The following is a 25,730-nucleotide window of genomic DNA, read 5'->3' as shown; positions in this document are numbered from 1 at the left end:
CAATGTTTTACTAGCAGCAGTATGCACTCAAACATTTATACACAATAGTGGTGCACAATATAAATGGTTAGACACATAGATAAAGGTATATTTTATGTTTACTTGTAGTAAAACACAAGTAAGCTTCCTGTTTTTGTTTCCCCATGATTTGCTCTTCAGGAGTAGAACTAACAGCCTTCAGCGAGTGTGGTGACGGGCAGAGTATAAGAACATGAGGAGAAGAGGAGAAAAGAGATCTACTCAAAGTCCCCTTGTCTTTTATATTTTCCAATCCCTTTTAATAAAGTGAGATACTTCCAGTATTATAAAAAACGTTGTGACCCTTGTAACGCTACAAAACACTGATACAAAATGTGAATAGTACAATGTTCAGTATATATATATAATATATATATTTATATTTTAATATATTATATTTATTTCTACATAAACAGGCTATAAATATTATATGTGCCATATTTGCCTTATACTCGTGGTTCCCAGCATTTGACTTTATAGTACAAAAACCCTTAAAAAAAATAAAATACATAAAGAAACTCAGTAGAAATAGCTGTACATTTTAAAAATCTTGTACATATACAGTGTTATCGTTACAGCTCTGGGCTACAAGAACACAGTTAAAAGCCTGTCCAACAATTAATTAAATTGAAAAATCACCACTCCTAGAAATTTGAGCTGCCATGTAATAAGTCATTGATACTCAAGAGTTTATGGCACAAATTCTCTACTGCTGTACATTGGAGCTGTGTCAGTTTATACCAGCACAGAATTTGGCCTTCTATGGGAGGAAAAAGAGTTTAAAAATAAGTTATAGATCGCTATGAGCCTTAGGTAACTTCTACTTTCATTTCTACTTGTTCCAGGGCCTGATCCATTGTCTATTAAAGTCCATGAGAATTATTTGCATATACTTTAGGCGGTTGTTGGATCAGGCCCAAATTCACTGACTTCACTGGGAAACTCTTACCCAAAGAAATATAGCTCATCAGGTCTTACCAAGGCAAATGTGTTTTCCGTCAAGGAGAGCAACCATCAACCTTGTCTTTGTTTACTTCAGTCTATATTTAGTCAGAAACCTTCAGTTAGACACAGAGTTTAAATCGGAAGGTTTTTGGGTTTTTTTTTGTAGGGGTCTCAGTAAAAAATCATTCTGAAACAAGAAACCAACACAGTGATATTTTCTTCCTGGAGCCCAGCCGCAAGGAGAAACAAAAGGCCTGGCTGGAGCTTTATTTCGTACAACTGGAAGCACAAAGCGCCCTGCTGAATGCTATACCACTGCCTGTAGTCTTTACACCACAAAGGGACAGACACTCAGTGTCAACGTGTGTTTCATTTAGGTCTCAACGTCCACAACCCGACTTTGTAATCAGAGAAACAAAATACATATGTTCACGGCAGTGACAGCACTCTGCACCTTATCATGAGCAACTGATGTCTCTTGAAGAAGCGTCTTGTGGCTCATCACGGCGCAATTTGCTACGTGATACTCGTGTCCTTCTTGTGAAAGCGGGTGTCCTGTGCATAAGCCCTGAATACAACCAGTCTAAGAAATACAGGAACGTTCCATACGATTTCCTGTTGTTTGTTTTGTTCTAAACAGTAGGCGAGCTGAGTGGAACGCCAGTGTCGTAGGTAAGTGTCTGTGTGCAGCAGGTTTGAGGTGTGTCCTCTCTGGTGCTCAATAGTTCTGTCTCTTCACTAGAGTAAACTGTGGTGTCCATGTCATCAGAATGATATCCTGACTGGTAGCCACTCGTCTGGTTTGAGGCTTCAGACATCACAGATTCGTTACTTTTACTGGGCACCAGCACACTGCAAGAGAAATAGAAACAACGTTGAAATAACTTCTGAGAGTTTCCTTTGGAGGCCATCATTAGGCACATCAACTTGTACAAACCGCTCTTCTCCAAAACCAGCATGAAGCAGAGCAGAGTTGTTGTTAGCAAGGGTGGCTTGTACGCTGATATAAAAGCTTTTTCAAACGTGCACCGGATTATAGGAGAGATGGTTTTCCCCTTCACTCCCCTATGACATGTAATATGCATCCTGTACAGGGAGCATTCTTATGGCAGTACAGGCTGACTGTGGGATATAAACTGTGGCCTCTGAGAGTGAAGTGGAATGAAAGCTTGGAAATGTGTCCGTGCATTGCAGTGTGAGGTTGCAATTGTAATTACAGTGAACCTTTGCTTGGAATGAAGTTGTCCTAGAAAAATAAGACCCTCAGAGGGGGTTTCACAGGAGTAGGTGAGGCTTTAGCTGTGTGAATCCCACTGACTTTTAGCTGAGTCTCAGAACTAAAATCCCGTACAATGTGCTGAAATTTACCCCTTATGTCCTTCCAGCTCTTTGAAAATCATGGGTCTGCTTTTAAATAGAGAAACCCACAATACTGTTATGAACAGGCTAGAATCAGAACCACTCAAATGTGTGCCATTGGCCCAGTATTCTCTAGTTGGTAGGGTAAAGGTGGAGAAAATAGCACACGTTCTCTCTGTGCTGCTGCTTGAAGTTCTGAATAGCTGTGGTGTACAGCACAGTGACAGTTACAACATCCTAGGAGACCTGGGACTTGTTACAAGACACAGACAACCAGGCGTGCAGTGGGTTATTTTCTATATTTTATATGGCACACGAAGGCCATTCAGAGAAGAGTCTGTCTTTTGAGACAACTCATAGCCTAAGCATCTTCTGTAAACTGGATAGTCTTATTCCATCATATTTGCTGGCTGACCCTTACCTAAAGGGAACTGTCACTTGCTGAGCTCTGTCTTCCAGTGTCTTCAGCTCTTCAGATGCAAGAACCATCCCACTGTCTGTCTGATTGTCCTTTAAAGAGCCAAAGAGAGGCCGGAAATTGATCAGATGGAAACACACACAAAAATGGAAAAGCAACACAAGGAATATGAAGGGATGTAACAAAAGACAGACTTACATCTTGAACAACTTTTACAGCAGGTACTAAGGGCACATCTTCAAATGTTTTCACACTCACAGGTCGGCTTTTTCTTTTACTACCTTGTCGGTACGGACTGTAAAGAGAAGAATGGGTTTGTTTTCATGAGCCGTCTTTTGGGTGAAAATGACACAGATGATATCAGACTCCTTTATCTTTCAACAACAAAGTTAATCATTTGTCAAAACATATTATGCAAACCTCAACTGAAAAGGGGAAACTGGCTAGAAAGTGGCATGTTTCTGACCTGCGGCTGCTAAAACCTTGATCCCCAAGCAAATCCTAAGGAACACCTTTTAAAAAACAACCAACTCCTTTTCTGAGTGATGCTGCAAGTTTCATTTCCTGCAAACTCCACATAAAAGTCTAACGAACAGAGAAGTTTGGACCACAATTGTATGTCTCTTTCTTTGGGCTGTACTTCTGAGACTCCAAGCTGAGTCACCTACAGCAGACAGCGCAAACTGTCTCCTGTTAAAATGTGGGAGTTGGGGCTACGTGTTCAACATCTCCCCTTTCTTGAAGGCTCTTCTCCAAAAGAAGCCCTCCAAGCAGGAGGGAGTTCAGTAACCCAGTGACAAAGAAAACAGCAGTGGCCTATCACGGAGGACACAGATGCCCAAATCAGCAGCAACCTCAGAGTTCCCTCTCTACATAAGTGTAATGAAATGTACCTTGTTTCCAAGCTAGCCTGCCTAAACCTAATACAAGAGCTGCAGCAATACTGGCTCTGACCTAAGAAGGGACCACACCAACTTTACTTCTGGAAGAGGGGGAGTCAATGGGACAAAAGGCATCTCAGTATGCTACAGTGAGATCCTAGTCTGCTTTGTTGGCTGCAAAATGCTTCCAGCTCCAGGAACATAAAAATAAATCTATCCAAAGTCACATTTCATATTCCCCGCTCTCCGCCTCTTAGGGCAGCACTCCCACTGCTGTTTCATTAGAAGAGACTAAAAAAATGCAGAAGGCCCCTTTAAAACATATATTACCAATGTTGGTTTTTTTCCTTTTAGTCATTACAGAATAACAGGAAGAGTGGGTTGGGAAAGCCATATAGGAAGTGTTACAAATGGAAAATAAAAGCAATGCTTTCAATTATATCAAATGTTTTCATCTTTTAAATGTAAATATTATTGACCATCACACTATTAAAACATGGTATTTAGGTGTTTAGTTATAGTACCTTGATTTCAACGGAAGCCCTAAGTGCACTGTTCCTATCTATTATTTTCCCTAGCCCTATACTAAAGGAGGATAGGGCTTGATCCTGCACCAACAAAGTTAATGGAAGCTTTGTCATTGACTTTCATGGATGCAGGATCAGTACCCCTGCAATCATTAAACTGGGGCAGAGTGGTCTGAAGGGACTTTCTGGTTCTTATATGAAATTCTTCAGTGGATTCTATCTCTGCTCTTGTCTCTTGCAACAAACCCCTCCAAGTCACCCCTGCTTCTTCTGAGGTAGCAGAAAGACACTGGCAACCATTCCTGGCATCCTGAACTCTTGAGGCTGCAGTAGGAACCACAGATACGCCTAGGTGAGAAAATTCCTTCCTCCCCCACAACTTATGCAGATAAGCCCTTTCTTAAGCCCATATGCACAAGCTAGGTGCGGGTTCTGGAGTTTGGTCTTAAGTAAGCCTTCACTGTACACTGTTGGATAAGATTGCACACTCTCTGCAACAGGGAACATCTATTTGGTACATTTTTTTACAGTGCCTACCACAACAGAACCCTGATCCGTGACTCGGGCCCCTAGGTGATACCAGAACACAAGTAATACATAATAAATAAGTATAATCAGTAACAGTGCCATTTAACTAAACTTCCATTAGCCATCAGTTCATGACCCACCTAACAATGTGCTCATTTCCTGGGTAGAAATATCAGGGGACTTATGTAAAGATAGGCTTTTGTTAATGAACCCATCACTAGGTCTATCATCCTTACCACACCAGGGTGTGTTACAAGAATATGAACAGACCAGAAAAGAACGACTAGACATTTTCTAAGGGCTAGCTAACAATACTAGCACAGCACTTTTGGACGAGAGACTGAATTCTTTAAAGGGTGGCAGGGGAAAATGGAGGTTACGCAGGTGTTTCAGAAGCTAAGAAACTAGTGTTTTGCAGATCCTCCTACAGAGACTCTTTGGCTTTATTCTTATCCCTATGAACAGAGTTAAATATGGACCAGAGCAGCTGAAATCTCTTCCTTTCATTTTTCCTCCCCCAACCTGAACACAACTGCCTAGAGGCCACAGTGGGATGTTCACCATATAAAATACCTAATTCCTGCTGTGTTGTCATAATGGAATTTAGGATCGCAGGCTTCCTCTTCCGCCATACAGGAAACAGGTGAGGTTGGCAAAGAGAGTCCAGAATCCTCATCCATGTTCAGTGATACCATTAGAGGAAGGACAATGTAATCTTTACCATCCTGTAGAATACAGTGAAAAAAGTCAGAGTAAAATATATATACGCATTGTAAATAAGAATTCTTACAATAAAAGTTAAAGCTATTGTGGGCTGCTTTATTTGACTATAAACAGTATATTATATTTGCTGGAGCATACATCAAAAGGTTTGAACTTAAAGGGACATTGTCAAAGAGTTTTAGACCAAAATGTAGACCTTCTAATGGTTTTACATATCTGAGTAAGCAATCAAACGTTTACTTTTTAATTTTTTATTTCAGTTACAACTGTAAGCTTCTTATCGTGGCTTTCTGCCCAGGGCCCTAGCGAGTCTAACGCTGGCCATGCTTGGCGGATCCCCTGAAACCTGCCCACAGTCCCCCAGGGGGCCTTGGACCCCTGGTTGAGAACCACTGTTCTAGAGCATGAGAATTGGAAAGTGAAACCGACCAGTCTATAAGAATTATCCAATCTGAGTGAAATGCAAAAGGTGAACAATAAGCAGAGATAACAAAAAGATAAAACTATTTCAGTGTTAAATAGTCTAAAATGATATAAGTAACAATAAGGATTTTTTAAAATGAATTTTATAGACAGTGTACACGTCAGATAATAATATAGTCACAGATAATTTCTAGTTGCTGAATTTCTAGTTGCTGAAGTCTCCTCATTGATGTATGGTGACAAATTATTTTGACAAGAAATGTATAATTCATTAAAGTACAGAAGATAAACCAATTATGTGCAGTGTGTTACAAATGATTATATTCTTTAAAATAAATTGGCCTAGACGATTATAATGATCTTTTCTTTCGTGATTTCTCAGTTGAATTTATAAATATATAAATACACACACACACAAGGCAAGTGGCAGGAAATCCAAAGAAATGAGTGTCTGTCTATCTATTTTAGTTTCATAGATTCATAGCACCTGCCCAGAATAGCCAATAAAACTCTTAGGTTCCCAGGTGCATGCCCAAACCACTGAGCCATAGGTTATTGAGGAAGGGTGGTGGTGGTTCCTCTTTCTCTCTGATTTTGACCAGAAATTCCACCCTGGACCTCATAGACTCATAGATATTAAGGTCAGAAGGGACCACTATGATCATCTAGTCTGACCTCCTGCACAATGCAGGCCACAGAATCTCACCCACCCACTCCTGCGAAAAACCTCACACCTATATCCGTGCTATTGAAGTCCTCAAATCATGGTTTAAAGACTTCAAGGTGCAGAGAATCCTCCAGCAAGTGACCTGTGCCCCATGCTACAGAGGAAGGCAAAAAACCTCCAGGGCCTCTTCCAATCTGCCCTGGAGGAAAATTCCTTCCCGACCGCAAATATGGTGATCAGCTGAACCCTGAGCATATGGGCAAGATTCACCAGCCAGAAACCCAGGAAAGAATTCTTTGTAGTAACTCAGATCCCACCCCATCTAACATCCCATCACAGGCCATTGGGCCTATTTACCATGAATATTTAAAGATCAATTAGTTACTTATATGGTCCCATTATCACAGTATCTGAACACCTCACAGTCTTTAATATATTTCTCCTCCCAACACCTCTGAGTGGTAGGGAAGTGCTACTACCCCCATTTTACAAATGGGGAACTGAGTCACAGAGAAACTAACTGACTTGCTTAGGGTCCCACAGGAAGTCTGTAGCAGAAGAGGACACTGAACCCAGGTGCCCTAAATTCTGGGGTAATGGCCTTACCACTGGCATTTGTGTAGTTACCAAGCAGTCAGTGGGAAGTGGGACAAATGAAGTGGTGTACAGGATACAGCTGGCTCCCTGGACTAACCCCAAAGCTATCCATATGGACAATCTGAGGGGGCAGTGGGAAGCCTTGCTGGGAGGGAGGGGTAGACACGGGCCAGGTTTTGTTATTATCACAAATCTCTGTGACCTGGGCCATCCTATTCAGCCATCTGCCTCAACTCCCCAAGGTGATGTGGTATAACAATGGCCCAACAAGGCACCACTGCAGAATATTGTAGCATTGGTACAATATCTATATTTCACGTACCTGACGAACACTGGCTTGCAGTAAGTTTCCCAGGTGCTCCACTAATTCAGAAAAAGTAGGTCTTTGCTTAGGTTCTCCATGCCAGCAGTCCAGCATCGTCTGATATCTAGTGGGATAAAACCACGACAATATCAGGGCAATGAGGAGGGCATATTCTACCTACACAGATGATTGCTATTACCATAAAGCATATTTGTAAGTTCCTACATTTCTGGTGTTGTATAGTCTGGTGCTCTCATCCTTGTTCCTTCTTTCAGTCTTCTACAAAACTCCTCATCAATTTTTACACCAGGATATGGCGAAGCTCCTAAAATGATAACCTTTTTTTAAGAAGACACTTAAAATTCTGGGCCTGATTTTCAACCAAATGATTTGTACATGCAATAACTGCTATTATATGAACAAGTCAGGCAATTAGAGATGTTTGCATGTGCAATTACCCAATTTGCATGCAAAGTCAAAACTTTCAAAAAAAATTTCACTGTTTTTTCAACCAGCTCTATCATTAAAGTTAGAGGTTCAGTAGCAAATAAAAGTGACTTACCTAATGAAAATATCTCCCATAGCAGAATGCCGAAGGACCATACGTCACTCTGAATGGTATATACTCTGTCAAAAATGGTTTCTGGTGCCATCCATTTTAGGGGTAATCTGGCCTGAAAGCAGTGTAAAAAAATAATTAAACTTTAGTAAGAGACAGGAAAAAGAGAACACTGTTTCCAAAAACAACGTGTTAAAATAGAATAGTTAATTCGAATTAAAGGTCTCCAACATTTATTCTCCAAAACTTACATCTCCTTTCCTGACATAATCTGGGTCTTTGTAGATGTCTCGTGCCAAGCCAAAATCACAGATTTTGACCACGTTATTCTGTGATAAGAGGATATTACGAGCAGCAAGGTCCCTATGAATGCACTGCAAAGGGAAGAAAACAAGTTTATAGGTTGGCTGTTGTTGAACTCTCTGCTCAGACTCAGAGAGTTGATCTATTTCACATCTGTGCTGACCTCACTCTCAGAGGCCAGATATTTTGTAAATCCTATTAAGTAAAATAAATCCCAACGTCAACAGAGTTACTGATTTTTAAGTGGCTTTTTTGATGATTGTAACTGACCTGAAAACAAAAGTCTTTCTGAGCCAAGTCCAAACACACATCTGTTTAACCAATAAACAGCCATGGCCCTTGAGGTTAGCCAATTAATTATCCCAGGAAACTGATGCAAAACAGGTTAGGATCTGATTACCACAAATTTACTTTGGTTATATTCAAATCCACATTCCCCATCGCATCTATGACACTTCACCCTTTTTAATATACTTGAAATGGTGAAAAATGTCATATGACAGGCCCAATGTTGAGATTATTCTCTGCTGGAAACAATTAAAGATGGAAAAGTACATCTCTCTATCTCTGCCGGCATGATAGCCGCCATAATGGCCAATGCACCAGGGACTTCCATAGCTAAACTCACAGGCCTCTCTACAGCTTGACCTACAGGCTCTGGAGCTGGGCTCTGTAACCAACGCTCATGCTCTGTAGATCAGGCACAGAGGGGGACATAACACACACCCTACCTGACCGGTAGGTTACACATGCAGGATTGTTCTTATGTATTTTTCAGGCCTTGACAAATGCCCTTCTAAATGACTAAAACAAAGGGACTCTCCAATCTTTCTGTGGGAGACTATTCTACATTCTAACAGATACCACCATTGGTCATATATCCAGCCTAATTTTGCCTTTTGCATATTACCTAGTATTCCTTGTTTTTATGCCCTGTGCCACCATTAATAATTCCTCTTTCCTTTTGGTGTTTACAGCCTTCAGAATATTTGCGAATGATTAGCTATTGTTTGGCCCAGTTATACAAAGTTAGGATCAAATCCTGATGGGGCATCTGCTCAGGGCTGAAATGCAGGGGAAATGTGGTGGGTTTTTTTGTGTTAGCAGGTCAGGCGGAGATCCATCAAGGGGAGATTCACAGTGCCCACAAACATGCATCTCTTAGTCTACAATGTCTCTGTGCAGTGTCATGAACAGGGGTTTGCATCCTTCCCACTGCCCTACAGAGCAATTTCTTCAGAGCAAAGCCTTTTTATTCTAACGTGGCTCTTCTTATCAGGAATTGGTCCCTCATTCCTTTTAATCTTTCCTCAGATGTCATTCCCTCCAGTCACTTTATCATTCTTTTATGAATCAGAGAACAATGAACCTTATACAAATTGCTAACATTCATGTCAATCAAAGCACCTCATATGGGCTGTTTCATTTTGTCATATTAATGGCTCCAACATTTTTTGGAGCAATCAGAAAATGTTGTGAATGGTTGCCAGTCCAATGACAAACCTATCGCTTCCTTCTATGAACCTGTAGCATCATTTTCTACAATGGTTAACCATATGAAAAATGCCATTTCCCTGAAAAGATTCTTACTTTGCGTGAAGCCAAGAACTCCATTCCCCTGGCCACCTGGAAGCTATAACAGATAAGGTCCTCCATGCTCAGAGGGTTCTTGCAAAGGTCTTCAGAAGCTGCTGCAAGGAGCAAGATGACAACAATCAAACATGTTCTCTATTTCAGATTTCACTTACGGATGTTTCTTATTTAAAATACATTGTCAAATCCCGTGACCAGTAGTCAGCACTTTACATTACTGTACGAGAGACCCATGTTCAAATCTCAGGCTTGATTATTTGTTTCCAAAGTTTACAAGAGCTGGGAGAGCTGCAAAAATCAGCTCATGTAGTACCTAGTGAAAGGAAAGTCTTGCAGCAATCCCAGTGGATGAGCTAAGAGTGGAACTGAAGGGAGTTCTCATTCCGCCCCCATTAGGGAAGAAAGTACAAAGGTTTGTGGATCATAAAAAAATTGTTACTTGAAGGAGGGAGACATTTAATCTCACACTCTAGCAAACTGGAGGGGTAAAGGTCCATAACCACACCTGCTAATGGCCCAGTCCTTGCTCAGTCATGACATCATTAGGATATTTGCTGAGTAGGAACTGCTATACTGGATAGAATGATCTGATTATAACTCCAATCCCGCGACTGTATAGTTAGGCTTGGAAGGATCAGTAAACACTGATTTTACCATACACACAAAACCCAACAAAACCATATTTGTATCAATGATAATAGAAATGTACAGCTAGGCAAAGTAAGCAAATGCTACCTGAGAATTTATTAGGGTTTGATTTAAAGATATTTACTTTGTATGTTTTGACAACTCGTGTTTTAAGGCTTATGCAGCTTAACTTTTTGAATCTCAATGTCTGTACAATGTCATGTCCCATGACTGTGCAAAACTTTTAAAAACTTTTAAAATAAACCCTAATTTCCTTGAAATTATACATCAAATAACGTTGAATTCTGCCAAGTCTACATATAGTTGAACTGTGGCCTCCCTCCAGATGAGCCTGATCAAAGTGCTGAGCCCTAAGGCAGCCCCTACCAATGACAAATGGCCCAAAACTAAGTGAGCACAAATCCTACCTTCTTCTTCCTCTACGTCACTGAGGGATCTCTCCTCCACAAATCCCGAGCTCGTCGAGCTCTGGCTGCTTGTGATGCTATCTAAGCGTCGCTTCAAGTCCGCTGAGATTTCACCAGCGTAGTTTTCTTTCCCCTGCCTAAATCTGGCATTTTTAGTCTAGAAAGGAAAAATAATCAGAGTGTTTCCGAGGCAGAAGTGATATTGCACAGTGTATAAATCAGGGAAGTCACTGAGCATCAGAGGGGGAGAGAAGGCATGGAGGAGGCACTTAACCTGCTTGTGGCCCCCTCCATGGGGGTGCAGCAGCCCTCCACCTTCATATGTCAGTCAGCAGCACTTATAAGCAGGTGCTACTACATTCTGTCGCTTGCTGAACTAGCATGTTGTCAGGTGACTTCCCCTTCACTCTGTTACTGGATCCCTCCACTCTACCACTCATGCCACTATTCATTCCTTTGCTTCTTCTCCCACTGCAAAGTCCATCCCACCCCACAAACCCACCCATCTCATTTACCTGCTTCTGCTCTTATGCCACCAAATGCCTCTGGAGATAGGCCTAACCCCATGCAGACTCCCGCCTCTACAAATCCAGTCTCTCCTGCTTCACTTTTGCTATATTCTTGCCAAACAACACTGCTTTCCATCCTCACGGATTCCCAGCCCCATAATCCCCATTGCTTATCTGGAGTAGCATTGTATATCAATGATGAGGTAGAACGTAAAGAAATGAGAAGCGATGGAATGGATAAGACAGAGTCCGTCTGGGCAAAAATTACATTGAGGAAGAAAACTCCTAGAGCCTCCCCTGGGATAGTGCTTGGGGTGTGCTATAGATCGCCGGGATCTCATTTGGATATGGATAGAGCCCTCATTAATGTTTTTAATTAAGTAAATACTAATGGAAACTGCGTGATCATGGGCGACTAACTGCCCAGATATAGACTGGAGGACGAGTGCTAGTAATAATAGGGCTCAGATTTTCCTAGATGCGATAGCTGATGGATTCCTTCATCAAGTAGTTGCTGAACCGACTAGAGGGGATGCCATTTTAGATTTGGTTTTGGTGAGTAGTGAGGACCTCATAGAAGAAATGGTTATAGGGGACAATCTTGGTTCAAGTGATCATGAGCTAATTCAGTTCAAACTGAATGGAAGGATTAACAAAAATAAATCTGCAACTAGGGTTTTTGATTTCAAAAGGGCTGACTTTCAAAAATTAAGGAAATCAGTTAGGGAAGTGGATTGGACTGAAGAACTTATGGATCTAAAGGCAGAGGAGGCCTGGGATTACTTGAAGTCAAAGCTGCAGAAGCTATTGGAAGCCTGCATCCCAAGAAAGGGGAAAAAATTCATAGGCAGGAGTTGTAGACCAAGCTGTATGAGCAAGCATCTCAGAGAGGTGATTAAGAAAAAGCAGAAAGCATAAAGGAAGTGGAAGATGGGAGGGATCAGCAAGGAAAGCTACCTTATTGAGGTCAGAACATGCACAGATAAAGTGAGACAGACTAAAAGTCAAGTACAGTTGGATCTTGCAAAGGGAATTAAAACCAATAGTAAAAGGTTCTATAACCATATAAATAAGAAGAAAACAAAGAAAGAAGAAGTGGGACCGCTAAACACTGAGGATGAAGTGAAGGTCAAGGATAATCTAGGCATGGCCCAATATCTAAACAAATACTTTGCCTCAGTCTTTAATAAGGCTAAAGAGGATCTTAGGGATAATGGTAGCATGACAAATGGGAACGAGGATATGGAGGTAGATATTACCATATCTGAGGTAGAAGCGAAACTCGAACAGCTTAATGGGACTAAAGCGGGGGGCCCAGATAATCTTCATCCAAGAATATTAAAGGAATTGGCACATGAAATTGCAAGCCCATTAGCAAGAATTTTTAATGAATCTGTAAACTCAGGGGTTGTACCGTATGATTGGAGAATTGCTAACATAGTTCCTATTTTTAAGAAAGGGGAAAAAAGTGAACCGGGTAACTACAGGCCTGTTAGTTTGACATCTGTAGTATGCAAGGTCTCGGAAAAAATTTTGAAGGAGAAAGTAGTTAAGGACATTGAGGTCAATGGTAAATGGGACAAAATACAACATGGTTTTACAAAAGGTAGATTGTGCCAAACCAACCTGATCTCCTTCTTTGAGAAAGTAACAGATTTTTTTAGAAAAAGGAAACGCAGTGGATCTAATTTACCTAGATTTCAGTAAGGCGTTTGATACGGTGCCACATGGGGAATTATTAGTTAAATTGGAAAAGATGGGGCTCAATATGAAAATTGAAAGGTGGATAAGGAATTGGTTAACAGGGAGACTACAGCGGGTCCTACAGAAAGGTGAACGGTCAGGCTGGAGGGAGGTTACTAGTGGAGTTCCTCAGGGATCAGGGATCCTCAGTTTTGGGACCAATCTTATTTAATCTTTTTATTACTGACCTCGGCACAAAAAGTGGGAGTGTGCTAATAAAGTTTGCGGATGATACAAAGCTGGGAGGTATTGCAAATTTAGAGAGAGACCGGGATATCATACAGGAAGATTTGGATGACCTTGTAAACTGGAGTAATAGTAATAGGATGAAATTTAATAGTGAGAAGTGTAAGAATTTTAGTTATAAGCTGGGGATGCATCAATTAGAAGTAACGGAGGAGGATAAGGACCTTGGAGTATTGGTTGATAATAGGATGACTATGAGCCGCCAATGTGATATGGCCGTGAAAAAAGCTAATGCAGTCTTGGGATGCATCAGGCAAGGTATTTCCAGTAGAGATAAGGAGGTTTTAGTACCGTTATACAAGGCACTGGTGAGACCTCACCTGGAATACTGTGTGCAGTTCTGGTCTCCCATGTTTAAGAAGGATGAATTCAAACTGAAACAGGTAAAGAGAGAGGCTACTCGGATGATCCGAGGAATGGAAAACCTGTCTTATGAAAGGAGACTCAAGGAGCTTGGCTTGTTTAGCCTAACCAAAAGAAGGTTGAGGGGAGATATGATTGCTCTCTATAAATATATCAGAGGGATAAATACCGGAGAGGGAGAGGAATTATTTAAGCTCAGTACCATTGTGGACACAAGAACAAATGGATATAAACTGGTCATTGGGAAGTTTAGACTTGAAATTAGACGAAGGTTTCTAACCATCAGAGGAGTGAAGTTTTGGAATAGCCTTCCAAGGGAAACAGTGGGGGCAAAAGACCTATCTGTCTTCAAGATTAAACTCAATAAGTTTATGGAGGAGACGGTATGATGGGATAACATGATTTTGGCAATTAATTGATCTTTAAATATTCATGGTAAATAGGCCCAATGGCCTGTGACGGGATGTTAGATGGGGTGGGATCTGAGTTACTACAGAGAATTCTTTCCTGGGTATCTGGCTGGTGAATCTTGCCCATATGTTCAGGGCTTAGCTGATCGCCATATTTGGGGTCGGGAAGGAATTTTCCTCCAGGGCAGATTGGAAGAGGCCCTGGAGGTTTTTCACCTTCTTCTGTAGCATGGGGCATGGGTCACTTGCTGGAGGATTCTCTGCTTCCTGAAGTCTTTAAACGACGATTTGAGGACTTCAATAGCTCAGACATAGGTGAGAGGTTTTTCGCAGGAGTGGGTGGGTGAGATTCTGTGGCCTGCGTTGTGCAGGAGGTCAGACTAGATGATCGTAAGGGTCCCTTCTGACCTTAATATCTATGAATCTATGACATTCAACGCCCTCTTAAAACCCATCCCCTTACTTCATCCTCCTCTGTCCCTGCTCTGTAACCAGACACAACAGATTCCTGTTGATCCCCTTTACCCTGCTAACTCCCAAGAGAGGGAGCAGTAGATTGCACTCACCAATATAAAACAGTAAAACTCTCCTTTCCCTGCCCCCAAGGATACAGGAAAAAAACCCTCAGGAAAGTGATACAGTTAAAGGAGGCTCTCATGTAGGAAGAAAGATATATGACCTGCAAACTGCACGGCACCTCTCCAGAGTTTCTAATCCCCTTAACACTGGCTTCCTCTGGGGCTCTGGGTAAATCTCCTAGGCAAAAATGTTCTATGTGGAAAATCTAAAGCCATATATATTCATGTACCCCAGAAGTGTCCTGATTCTCAAAGGTGATGAACACCACCAACTCCTTCTGAAAAATCAGGCCACTGACATAGGGGTCCAGATTTAGACACTGGCCTTCATTTCTCTGCTCCATTTTCCCATCCTTAAAGCAGGGATCTCAAAAAGGCGCAGGGAGGATTAGTTAGATCTTTGGAGAAAGCTTTGAAGATGAAACGATAAATTGGCTGGAGAAATTGATTTACGAGGAAAGATTAAAAGCGCTCTATATGGATAGCCTGGCTAAACAATGAACAAGGGGGACGTGATAGCAGTTTACAGAAGGGTATAAACACAAGCAGGGAGTGAAGTGATTTAAGGTGGTACAAGCTAGTTTGACTAAGAGTAATGAGCTGAAATTAAGGGAAAAAATTGGGCTGATAATCAGGAAAAATTCCCTGGCAGATACAGCAGACTGTAGAATAGTCTACCAAGAAAAATGGTAGATGCCTCCTCTTTGCACATTTAAAGCTTAGAATAAGAAACTAACTATATTGTATGGGCATGGGGATTGACTAGACGACCTGTAATGCCTTTTCTATATTGAATTTCTATGGTAAATGCTAAAGATTATCATAATTAATATTAATACAAAGATACATCCCCAATAATCCTCAAGCTTTCCACTTAGAATATAAATAGAGTTTTAAAAATAAAGTTTCATCACTCCTTAGCCTCTATTTTTAATTTTGATGATGACAGCAGACTGTACCTTGTATGGCACAAATTCACTTCTCTTGCTCCTTAAGTAAGTTGACAAGTTTCCAAACTTGCAGTATTCCACAATCACCATAAGTGGGCCTGCATAAAACATAAACCAATTAATTAGAAAGGCTATTTATTTCCCAGTTCAGCCCAGCTAAAAATATGTATTCTTCTAAAAATCATTCCACCGTCTTTCCAAATAATTTTAAAGAGAATATCCACAATATAGACAGCAAAACTCTGTTCAAAGAAGGAAAGTGACACTTTTTCTGATTAACATGTGGGATGGGGGAAATAACATTTCACGCCAAATTTTTCAAAAAGCAGAGGCCTCATTTTGCATGTGAAAATGTGTATGAATTGTGTGCTTATATTTACACGTGCAAGCAGCTATGACAACACATGCAAATTGGCTCACTGTGCATGCAAATATCCATATACACTGATATTTGCATGCACAGTCATGCAATTAACCATCCAATTGCAGTAAACTACTTTCATGTACACATAACTGTTCATGCATCTTTGTGCATGGAGCTGAGTCTCCATGTTTTAAAATATTTGGTCCTTAAAGCCCAATTTGCAAACACAGGTACCCTAATGAGCTGCCCAAATGTTGTACGCCGATGCTCAAATTGGGTTACTTGGACATTTGACATTTGGAAATGCTGATCTAAAATCCAACTATTGAATATAGGCTTCTTATTTTGGCATCTATAAGTAATAATTGGCCCCTATGTCTACCTTTAGAAAGATTTATGGGATTCTTCTTCTTCCCAGTAATGTACTATAGTTATGGAACTGCGTGAAGGAAATTCTTAGCCTAACTGTATTAATATTAAAATTACGACTGAGTCAGCTTCTTTGGCAAGTTATTACAAAGTTACTTGTTCTAAATATCTTCCAAACTAGTGAACGATGCTGGCCTTGTTACACCAAAACTGTTACAACTGTAAGTAAAATAGATTTAACCATCCAAATTAGGATCCAGACTCATAATCACCTTTTATCCCAGAGCTGAGAAGAGTGGTACAATTTGTGGTTTTGCTTTAGCCCAATAGAGACATAGGGGCTACCTGTGGCATTTTTGAATCTAGATTCTGATCCCAAACCCACAAATGTGTTTACTTTCAGAATTCTGTTTCTGGCCTATCTCTAATTATAAACTATGTTTACTCCTCCTTTGGACAACTACATAGCATTTGAGTTTTTCCTGTGAGGAATATGAATGGTCCACACCATAAAGAAAAATAATATTGTATCTGCACGTAGCATGCCTTTTATCCAAGGATCGAAAAGGCTTTGCTAACGATATGCAAGCATTATTACCCCATTTTACAGATGGGGGAGCTGAACTGAGGTACAAAAGGTAAAGTGACTTCCCCAAGGTGACACAGCACATCAATGACAGAGCTGACAGATTGAACTCCAGCCTTTCCATCCCCTAATCTAACCACTGGATCATGCTGACTCTTATAATGAACAGCCCTGGAATAACTATAATGGAAAATCAGGGTCTTGCTAATGATGAAACTCAATTCTCCACTAATCAGAAATGGTCTTACTGAATTTGTGGTAGTGCCTCCAACCACTGAAAAGACATCCTATACCCAGAGAGCAATAAGGACTCTCAATCGGTCACTCACCTCCTGGTTTTGTGCAGGCACCAAGTAAATTGACAACATTTAGATGATGACCAATATGAATGAGGATTTTGAGCTCTGACATAAGTGCTCGGTGTTCACTGTGTGTAGCACCCTCTGTAAGGATAAAAATTATATAACTGATCAGCATAACAGAAATAAAGGGTTTTCCCTTTGCTAGCCACATCCATTAGTATTTTGGCATATTGAGTAAATGTTCTTGTAGGTTAACCTAGGCTATGGTTCTCATGTGAGGGTCAAAACATATATTCCTCCTAACTATGCTCTGGCCCTGGTGAGCTGTAGAGTTACAGGTTGGTTTTGCTTTATTTTGGAACAATTCCCAAATGCTGCCAAAAGGTAATAGGGTGACCAGACAACAAGTGTGAAAAATCGGGATGAGGGTGCAGGGTAATAGGAGCCTATATAAGGAAAAGACCCAAAAATCGGGACTGTCCCTAAAAAATCGGGACATCTGGTCACCCTAAAAGGTAAAATGTCAGACTGGAGAGACAATCAGTGTATTACTGCATGGAATCTTCTTTGCTCTATGCAACATTTTAAGCAGAGTCTGTTGAGTTTTCAGTTACCAGAGGTATAACCATTACTCCATTGGTGTCTGACTGCCAGGGACTACCACTTGTCCTGTGGCACTAGGTTGGCCCGTGAAAGGGAGGAGGCGGGGCAGGGTAGGGGGCTGCACAGCCTCTCACCTAATCAATGAGAACAGCCACTGGATGATTTGCCAGCATTTTGAACACGCAGAGGAGGCAGCAGCAGCCAATATATTAGTGGGAGGGGCACAGAGCAGCATTCGGCAGATTTGGTGAACGCCAGGAACTTATGTAGGTGGGTGGGGTCTTCTCTTAATTTGCTGGGGGACCCATCTCATTAATGTTATGTCCTTATACCAGGAGACTTGACAGCATGGCACATAAACAATTAGCTTTATTCGCAGTGCCTGTATTGTGTGACTACTCACGCAGCACTGACAAAACTCCCAAAGTCCTCTCCCATTATTCACTGGTCTCAGTGTGAAACCTGGAATGGCTTCTCTGGGTTCCAGAGTCCTGGGAAGGAGGAATGATTCTGGGAGCTCAGCTTTGTATTTAATGTCAAAACATCCACATCACTGACAATAATATTGAAGAGCTCTTTAAAATCAGCCAAGGAGTAAGCTAGCTGAATAGTTTCTCCACCCCAGATAACAGCTAAGTCATTGTTTAGGGTTTGAAAGAAAGCTCACACTGTAGGTACAGTATGGAGGTAAACACTGCAGAAATCACACTTGTGTAGGATTACTTGTAGGAGCAAATTTAACTTCTGCACCTGAGTAGATCTATAAAGTGATAGTAAAGAAGCTCTAACGAGCAACCTCCTTACAGTTAGACATAAGTTACATTATTCTCACAGCAATTGTTAACTAAACCCTTCTAGGACATTGGTACAGAAATTCTGATAGTTCAACATGCTTTGTTGGCTTCTGGATACAAGACTGGCAATACAAATACATTATGTCTTTTTAGGAGGCTTTTAGTCTTCATTTTTACCTTTCAGCATTTTTACTGCAACAGTTTTGCAGGTAGCAGTTTTGTCAATTCCAAATGCATCTGCTTCTATGACTTGGCCAAATGCTCCACGCCCAAGGGGTTTACCTGGTATGAGAAGATGAACAGATTTAGACTTATTGTCAAAGCAGTGGACAAAAGCTAGGCCAATCATTAACCAAATCAACCCCCATGTTGGAAATGATGGTTTGGCACACGGTGGGCTGCGCCTATGTAGGTGTGAAAGTGGGGTCAGGAAACACAATAACTAGACCAAGCTAGCTTTTCCTTCAGGATGCGGTTAGGAGAAGCCATGGTCCAGCCATCTCCTGCACTGGCCCAAAGGACTGAGCCATCACAAAGGGAACACCCACTGCATCCTATCCGAGTGTGGTGTAGTTCCAGGGGCAATTCTGTGTGTGCCTGCCAGAATTCCTCCACAGGCTCCCTGTGCAGTGTATTCTTTCCTCAGCCCCCATCCAAAATAGTGAAAGCACACCTAGCTTTAGCCTGTCTCTGGGAAACTCCCACTTGCTGGCATCATAGGGGAGACGTTCACACTGCTCATCCATAGGGACTTCATCAGGATCCATGATGATTGACAAGTAGCCAGTCTTTAGTTCCCCTCCACTGGCCTGGAAAACAATATCAGTTCTAGTCACAAAAATGGTACATGCTGGCTGGAATGAGGCAGTCACATGTACTAACTTCTCCCTCCTCTGGGTTTTAAAATTTCACAGAAATGCAAGTCCGTAGTTTCCTCCAACTACATCATTATGAATATGAACACAGATCCTTGCACTTTTAATAATCAAAAGCAGTTCAAGCATTTTTTCCTCCGAATGCCTGGTCAATTAAAACCAAATTTCTGCGCCCTCAATTCCAGGCAGGAATGTTATGGTACTGAGAGAAATAATGCGCCTGTTGGTTTAAGAACAATGGAAAGGAACAACACAAAAGAGCCGTAGTCAGTTTTCATTTGTCATGCAAGACCAATGCTGGTGGGACAGTAAAAGAATGGTTTCGTTACCCGTTTAACGGTCCGGAGAATGATTACAAGAAGCAACCAGAAGAACATGGCAATCACTGCAGTCCCAACCAGGATAATGAGCTCCAGGTTCATTTTCTCTTCGGCGCCTGGGGAGAAACAAATGAACGATACTGAAAGCATTGATAGCTGAAAGCTTATTGGTTTAGGTCATCAGTTAAAGGACTGCATAGAGTTCCTTGTTCCAAAGGTTCATTTTAAAAATTCCACATGTAGCAAGCCAACTAAGGCAACGCTTGTTTCTTATAGGTTGGAATATTGGGCCAAGTTCCACACTGAATTACACATTGTGAAACCCCACTCAAGACAATGAGGAATGGAATTTTGCATGAGATAGGTCAGCACAGGATTTGATGCATTGTTTTCTCATAAGCTTTCTGATTCCTATAAATTAGTGCACAATGAAATGGCAGCAAGGATTAGTCAGACTCTTATGGCCAAATTTTGCCCTTAGTTACACCCTTGCAAGGTTGAAGACAGCCTTGTTTTAGTGAGGCTGAATGTGCATAATCGAGGGAAGCGTTTGGCCCTTAGCAATTAAGAAATAAAAGGTGAAATCTTAGATTTTAAAGGAAATTGCTATTTTTGAAAACACAAAATCTAAATGAATGTTGAGCACCCAAAAATGAATATGTTTTTCTCATGCACAGAAAAAAGTGATTATGCTATGTAGGAAATAAGATGTTGCAAGAATGATCCTCTGTATTATGAAATAACATCTCTATTATTTCTTTAACTTCTTAAACTGGGATATGAAAATATGGACTGTTTGCCATTCTTGTGGTCCTGAGACAATATATCCATGAATCAGAATCCTTATTCCAGGTTTAAGCATGGTACCACTTGAACATTTGATAACAAGCATCAGAGGAATTACTTTCTGTCCCACCCCCATTTCTCAAAGTGTGTTCCTGTACATTTCAGCCCTGGCATCATATAGGTTCTCCCACACAATAGCACACTGGGGTTTTTCCATTATATGGCCCATGATGAGCTGCATCATGACTCTCTTCACATGAAACAATGTCATAAATGTGTTTCCAGTTTTCACAGACTTGCCTGATCATACCCTGAACAATCACATTTATTGGGCCAGCTGAGAGCAAGTATTTACATTAGGGTTATTTACAGATAATTTGCACCCAACAAAAATATGTTGCCCAATAGATCAACTCCATAACCTAATGAGAACTCAAAAACAACAGGCGATAACTTTCACTAGCTCAGGATAACAGAGTGGCTGATCGCCCTGATTTATGAGACAGAGATTCCTGAAGTATTTAGTGACTATTTTCATAAACATATAAAGGTAACATACTAATAACGAAAGCAAGGAGCTCCTGATCAATGCTTTTAATTGGCAGCGTCCTTACTGTTGGTGGAAGGCGAAGAGCAGTTTGGTTTTGTCGCAAAATAGTTTGACCACTTGTTAGGGTTTAATTTTCACACCATGTAGTCAGATTTGGCCTGATGGTAATGGAACAAACACTACCTGCCAGAGTGTAGTGCTTACCATGAGAAGTAGCTTCAATCTAGGCACTAAGCCCAACAGTTAGGCCCTGATTCAGCAAAGAACTCACATGCATGCTTACGTTTTAAGCACATTTTAGTCCATACCTATTTGGCAAAGCATGTAAACATGTACGTAACTTTAAGCATATGGTTATGTCCCATTGACGTCATTGCAACTTATGTAAATGCCTAAAGGTAAGCACATGCTTAAGGGCTTTGCTGAGCCAAAGATTATGAACCAGGGTTCTAGACTGGGGAGGAGAGAAACAGTGGTTCTCTCCCAAGCTCCCTCCACATGCTTGCCTCATGGGTGTTTTCAGCCCTAATGGTTGCATAGATGAGTTTGAAAACATGACCCAAGTGTAACCGCTACAATGAGTCTGCAGACAACCTCTGGTAGAGGGAGGAGCAGCAGCCACTAGAGTCAGGGAGGAAGCTGCCTGGCCACACACCCACCATCAGAGTAGTGAATGCTGGATGGATGTGAAACTTGGATGCCCTCTGAACTCTATACATTGAAATCCCATTGGTAAGGCTTGGAGGCCCTCAAAGCTATTCTCTTTCCTTCTGGCCTTTTATCTCCACAGGACAGGTAGGGGGAGGTAGGGTGACCAGATAGTAAGTGTGAAAAATCGGGATGGGGGATGGGAGTAATATATGGCACCTATATAAGAAAAAGCCCCAAATATCGGGACTGTCCCTATAAAATCGGGACCTCTGGTCACCCATGGGGGAGGGGATGTGAGAGGGTACCAGCAAGTGCCATCCACTCATGCCACCAAAATGGGACACCATTCATTGGAGATTGTGCGTGATCCTTCCTCCTTTCCTCCCCTTTCTTAGATGCCTTGACAGCAGTGATTGTTGAGCATTGTTATCAGCATTGTTAAGTATCCTCATTAATACCCACTGAGGTGTGCCAGGCTCTCTGCAGACTCAGATGCAGGTATTATTGTACTGATTTGCACTCACTCTATGTTTTCAGGTTTTTTTCTGCCACCATAATGGCCAGCTGTGATTTCATAATGAAAGCTGTGATTCTGGAGACCAAGATATCTGCCTCAAAAACCAAAATCACTGGGTTGCCAGCGTGGTGTGCCCTCACCCACTTCGAGCTTGATTAGGAGCCTTATCAATAAATAAATCTGATCCACTTTGGCATAAGGAAACTTTCAGCAAAGGCACTGCTAGTACGTTTTCAAAACTGTGACCAAGACATGATGCATAGGCTTCCTTTTTAGCAGTTATCATTTCAAGCACAAATAAATAAGAGAAGCAAATCTGTACTGACCTTCTACTACAAAGAAAGTTACAGCTTTTTTGCATCCGAGGACATTGCAGGCAAGGCAGGTGTAGAGACCTCCATCTTCTTTCCTTACCCTGCGTATGGTTAGAGTTTTGTTCCCATCTTTCAAAACAATACCTGAAAAAAGGATTTTTTCTTAATACTGCTATTTGCGTTGGCTTTGGCTGTTGTTAAGAATTCAATAGTTGCAATTTTTTTTTTTTTTGCATACACAACCCTCACACAAAGAACAGGAGGACTTGTGGCACCTTAGAGACTGACCAATTTATTTGAGCATAAGCTTTTGTGAGCTACAGCTCACTTCATCGGATGCTGTAGCTCACAAAAGCTTATGCTCAAATAAATTTGTTAGTCTCTAAGGTGCTACAAGTACTCCTGTTCTTTTTGCGAATACAGACTGACATGGCTGCTACTCTGAAACCCTCACACAGTGTATAAAATAAACAGGGCCACATTCTGCCCCCACTCCTCACTTGAACTCTGCATTAAAATCAATGGGGAGTCCTGTGTAAAACACATGACAGGTGAAATAAGTCATACTGAAGGAGCAGTTCCTCACCTGAGTCTTCAACAAGGGTTTCATTGCTTTTAAACCATGTGATGTGTGGAGGAGGAATTCCATTTGCTGGGCATGATACTTCTATGGTTTCACCAAGGTTTGCTGTTTGATTCTCCAGGCTCTCTACCAATGTGGGGGCCACGGGCTCTGTTTGCATGAAAATAAAGTTATTGAGCGTTTCCAAGTACAATCATTTTTGTGATGCCTTAGCACTCGCTGCTACTTTACAAGTTTGAGTCACTAATGTAGTCCCATGGCCTTACTGCAGTGGCACCAATCATGGTGTTCATGGAGAGATCGTATTTAATCTTCCCTGGTACACAAGACAAGGACAATAACTAAGAAAACATTATAAGGAGAAGTCCTTTGTCTTTAACATGAGTCTGGTCTCCATCTCCAACCCCACTACAAGAAGGGTGATATCGATGGTGCTTGCAGCTCAGATTCAGGAAAGCATCTGTATTCAGGACTGCCCATAAGCATGTGTTTAAGTACTTTCCTGTATCAGGACCTAAGTTGCCAAGCTGGACTGCAAGACCTCTATACATCCAAAGCCAGCCACCGGCATTGTTTTTGCTGAAATGCCGCCCCGCTTTTATAACAATTTTAAAGCATGACCACAGTTGCAAACCCAAAGGTTCAGTCACACCTTAAGTCACAAGTATAAACAGATCATAGATGTCGGTGTTTTGCAAGGCAAAACCACACAGTTATCAATTTGTGCCACTGTTTGTGCGCATCAGTAAAGAGACTTCATTTGCTTGCACAGCACAGTTCCCTGCTTTTCCACCCTTCCATTCCTGTTCCATAATAACGGAATACTAAGTGTGCCTGGAGAGTTCATCAGCACAGCAGGTACCTTCTGCCTGGACTTGACTCATGTTAAAGGCAGTCTCATTATTAGCAACTGCTTAAATCCCTTCTACAAGTCAGCACACCTTTAAATTGGTAACGCGCTAGGTCCTACAGCACTTGAGGATTTCTGCAACTGCAGTATCTTTGTTTCTGGCTATACACAGCCTGTGCATATAATCATCTACTTTGGTATATGTAAGTGGGTTCATACCTTGAACAGTGAGGTGCTTGACAAGACAGTGTTGCGTTTTAGTCTTTTTGTCCTGGGCTATGCAAACGTAATCCCCTCGATCTCGAAGAGAAATGTTACGGAGGATGAGCTCTAAGGTAACATTTTCACCATTGCTATTAGAAACTGTGGCATTCAGCTTCAAAAGGTCATCCGGGTTCTTGCACACAGGCATTGGCAACCCCCCAAGGGGCCTTGGCGAGGTGCGAGGACTCAGTTTATACCAGGTCAGGTTTTCAAAGGTGAATTTGTCCGCAGTGCACTGCAAGGACATGTTATCCTTTTCGGTGGGTTGGTTTCTAGGTTGAAGGTTAATTTCAAGACCCCCTGCAAATTAAAAAAAGCTCATTAAATAATGCATCTGTTATATTAATAAAGTTCTTTCCCTTTATATTGATTAGAACAAGCCATTTTGAAAATCTGCATTCACAGACCTATTGGGCTTGACTCTCCAGTTCTTTGCACCTTGTTTTACACTCACTTTGCCCAGGCATAAATGACTTCACAAGGCACTAGAGAATCAGGCCCATCATTCACGTTAACAAACAAACAAACAAAAATCACACACAAGCAAAGTCCAAGGAAGGTCTATGTAATTAATAGAATTATCCTATGCAACCTTGCACTATCCTCAACATTAACTGTCAATTTTTGTGACTGGATTAAAAATATCATTTAGACCAAGATTTTCAAAAATGAATGCCTAAAGCTAGGTTCCTAAATCCATATTTAGGCACATAAATATGTTGTCTGATTTTCCAAGGTCCTGAGAAGCTAGATGCTCTCATGGAAGTCACCCAATTTTGAAAATGTTGATCTTAGTTTTTATAGAATCATAGAACTGGAAGGGACCTTGAGAGGTCATCTAGTCCAGTCCCCTGCACTCAAGGCAGGACTAAGTATTATCTAGACCATCCCTGACAGGTGTTTGTCCAACCTGCTCTTAAAAATCCCCAATGATGGAGATTCCACAACCTCCCTAGGCAACTTACTCCAGTGGTTAACCATTCTGACAGTTAGGAAGTTTTTCCTAATGTCCAACCTAAACCTCCCTTGCTGCAATTTAAGCCCGTTGCTTCTTGTCCTATCCTCAGGGGTTAAGAAGAACAATTTTTCTCCCTCCTCCTTGTAACAACCTTTTATGTACTTGAAAACTGTTATCATGTCCCCTCTCAGTCGTCTCTTTACCAGACTACACAAACCCAATTTTTTCAATCTTCCCTCATAAGTCATGTTTTCTAGACCTTTAATCATTTTTGTTTCTCTTTTCTGGACTTTCTCCAATTTGACCACATCTTTCCTGAAATGTGATACCTAGAATTGGACATAG

The 25,730-nt window shown here is 41.3% G+C and overlaps 1 protein-coding gene across 1 annotated transcript in view; it reads right to left on the bottom strand.

Annotated features, from left to right (window-relative positions):
• Nucleotides 1-333: 333 nt before the first annotated feature.
• Nucleotides 334-25,730, bottom strand: part of KDR (kinase insert domain receptor) — a 42,326-nt gene continuing 16,929 nt past the window's right edge. The window contains exons 13-30 of the mRNA XM_074951391.1: nucleotides 24,383-24,727; nucleotides 23,317-23,463; nucleotides 22,743-22,874; nucleotides 19,922-20,028; nucleotides 19,391-19,526; nucleotides 18,895-18,999; nucleotides 17,348-17,461; nucleotides 15,709-15,797; nucleotides 10,901-11,057; nucleotides 9,843-9,943; nucleotides 8,201-8,323; nucleotides 7,953-8,064; nucleotides 7,616-7,715; nucleotides 7,409-7,514; nucleotides 5,250-5,401; nucleotides 2,939-3,035; nucleotides 2,744-2,832; nucleotides 334-1,815 (exon numbers count right to left, since the gene is read on the bottom strand). Coding sequence (XP_074807492.1) covers nucleotides 1,596-1,815; nucleotides 2,744-2,832; nucleotides 2,939-3,035; nucleotides 5,250-5,401; nucleotides 7,409-7,514; nucleotides 7,616-7,715; nucleotides 7,953-8,064; nucleotides 8,201-8,323; nucleotides 9,843-9,943; nucleotides 10,901-11,057; nucleotides 15,709-15,797; nucleotides 17,348-17,461; nucleotides 18,895-18,999; nucleotides 19,391-19,526; nucleotides 19,922-20,028; nucleotides 22,743-22,874; nucleotides 23,317-23,463; nucleotides 24,383-24,727 — 2,432 coding nt within the window. The 3' untranslated portion in view covers nucleotides 334-1,595. The remainder of the gene's footprint in view (nucleotides 1,816-2,743; nucleotides 2,833-2,938; nucleotides 3,036-5,249; nucleotides 5,402-7,408; nucleotides 7,515-7,615; nucleotides 7,716-7,952; nucleotides 8,065-8,200; nucleotides 8,324-9,842; nucleotides 9,944-10,900; nucleotides 11,058-15,708; nucleotides 15,798-17,347; nucleotides 17,462-18,894; nucleotides 19,000-19,390; nucleotides 19,527-19,921; nucleotides 20,029-22,742; nucleotides 22,875-23,316; nucleotides 23,464-24,382; nucleotides 24,728-25,730) is intronic.

This window comes from Natator depressus, chromosome 4 (genome assembly GCF_965152275.1).
Source record: "Natator depressus isolate rNatDep1 chromosome 4, rNatDep2.hap1, whole genome shotgun sequence".
Taxonomy (NCBI): domain Eukaryota; kingdom Metazoa; phylum Chordata; order Testudines; family Cheloniidae; genus Natator; species Natator depressus.
Note: the sequence above shows the minus strand (reverse complement) of the source record. Positions and strands in the feature narration are given on the sequence as shown.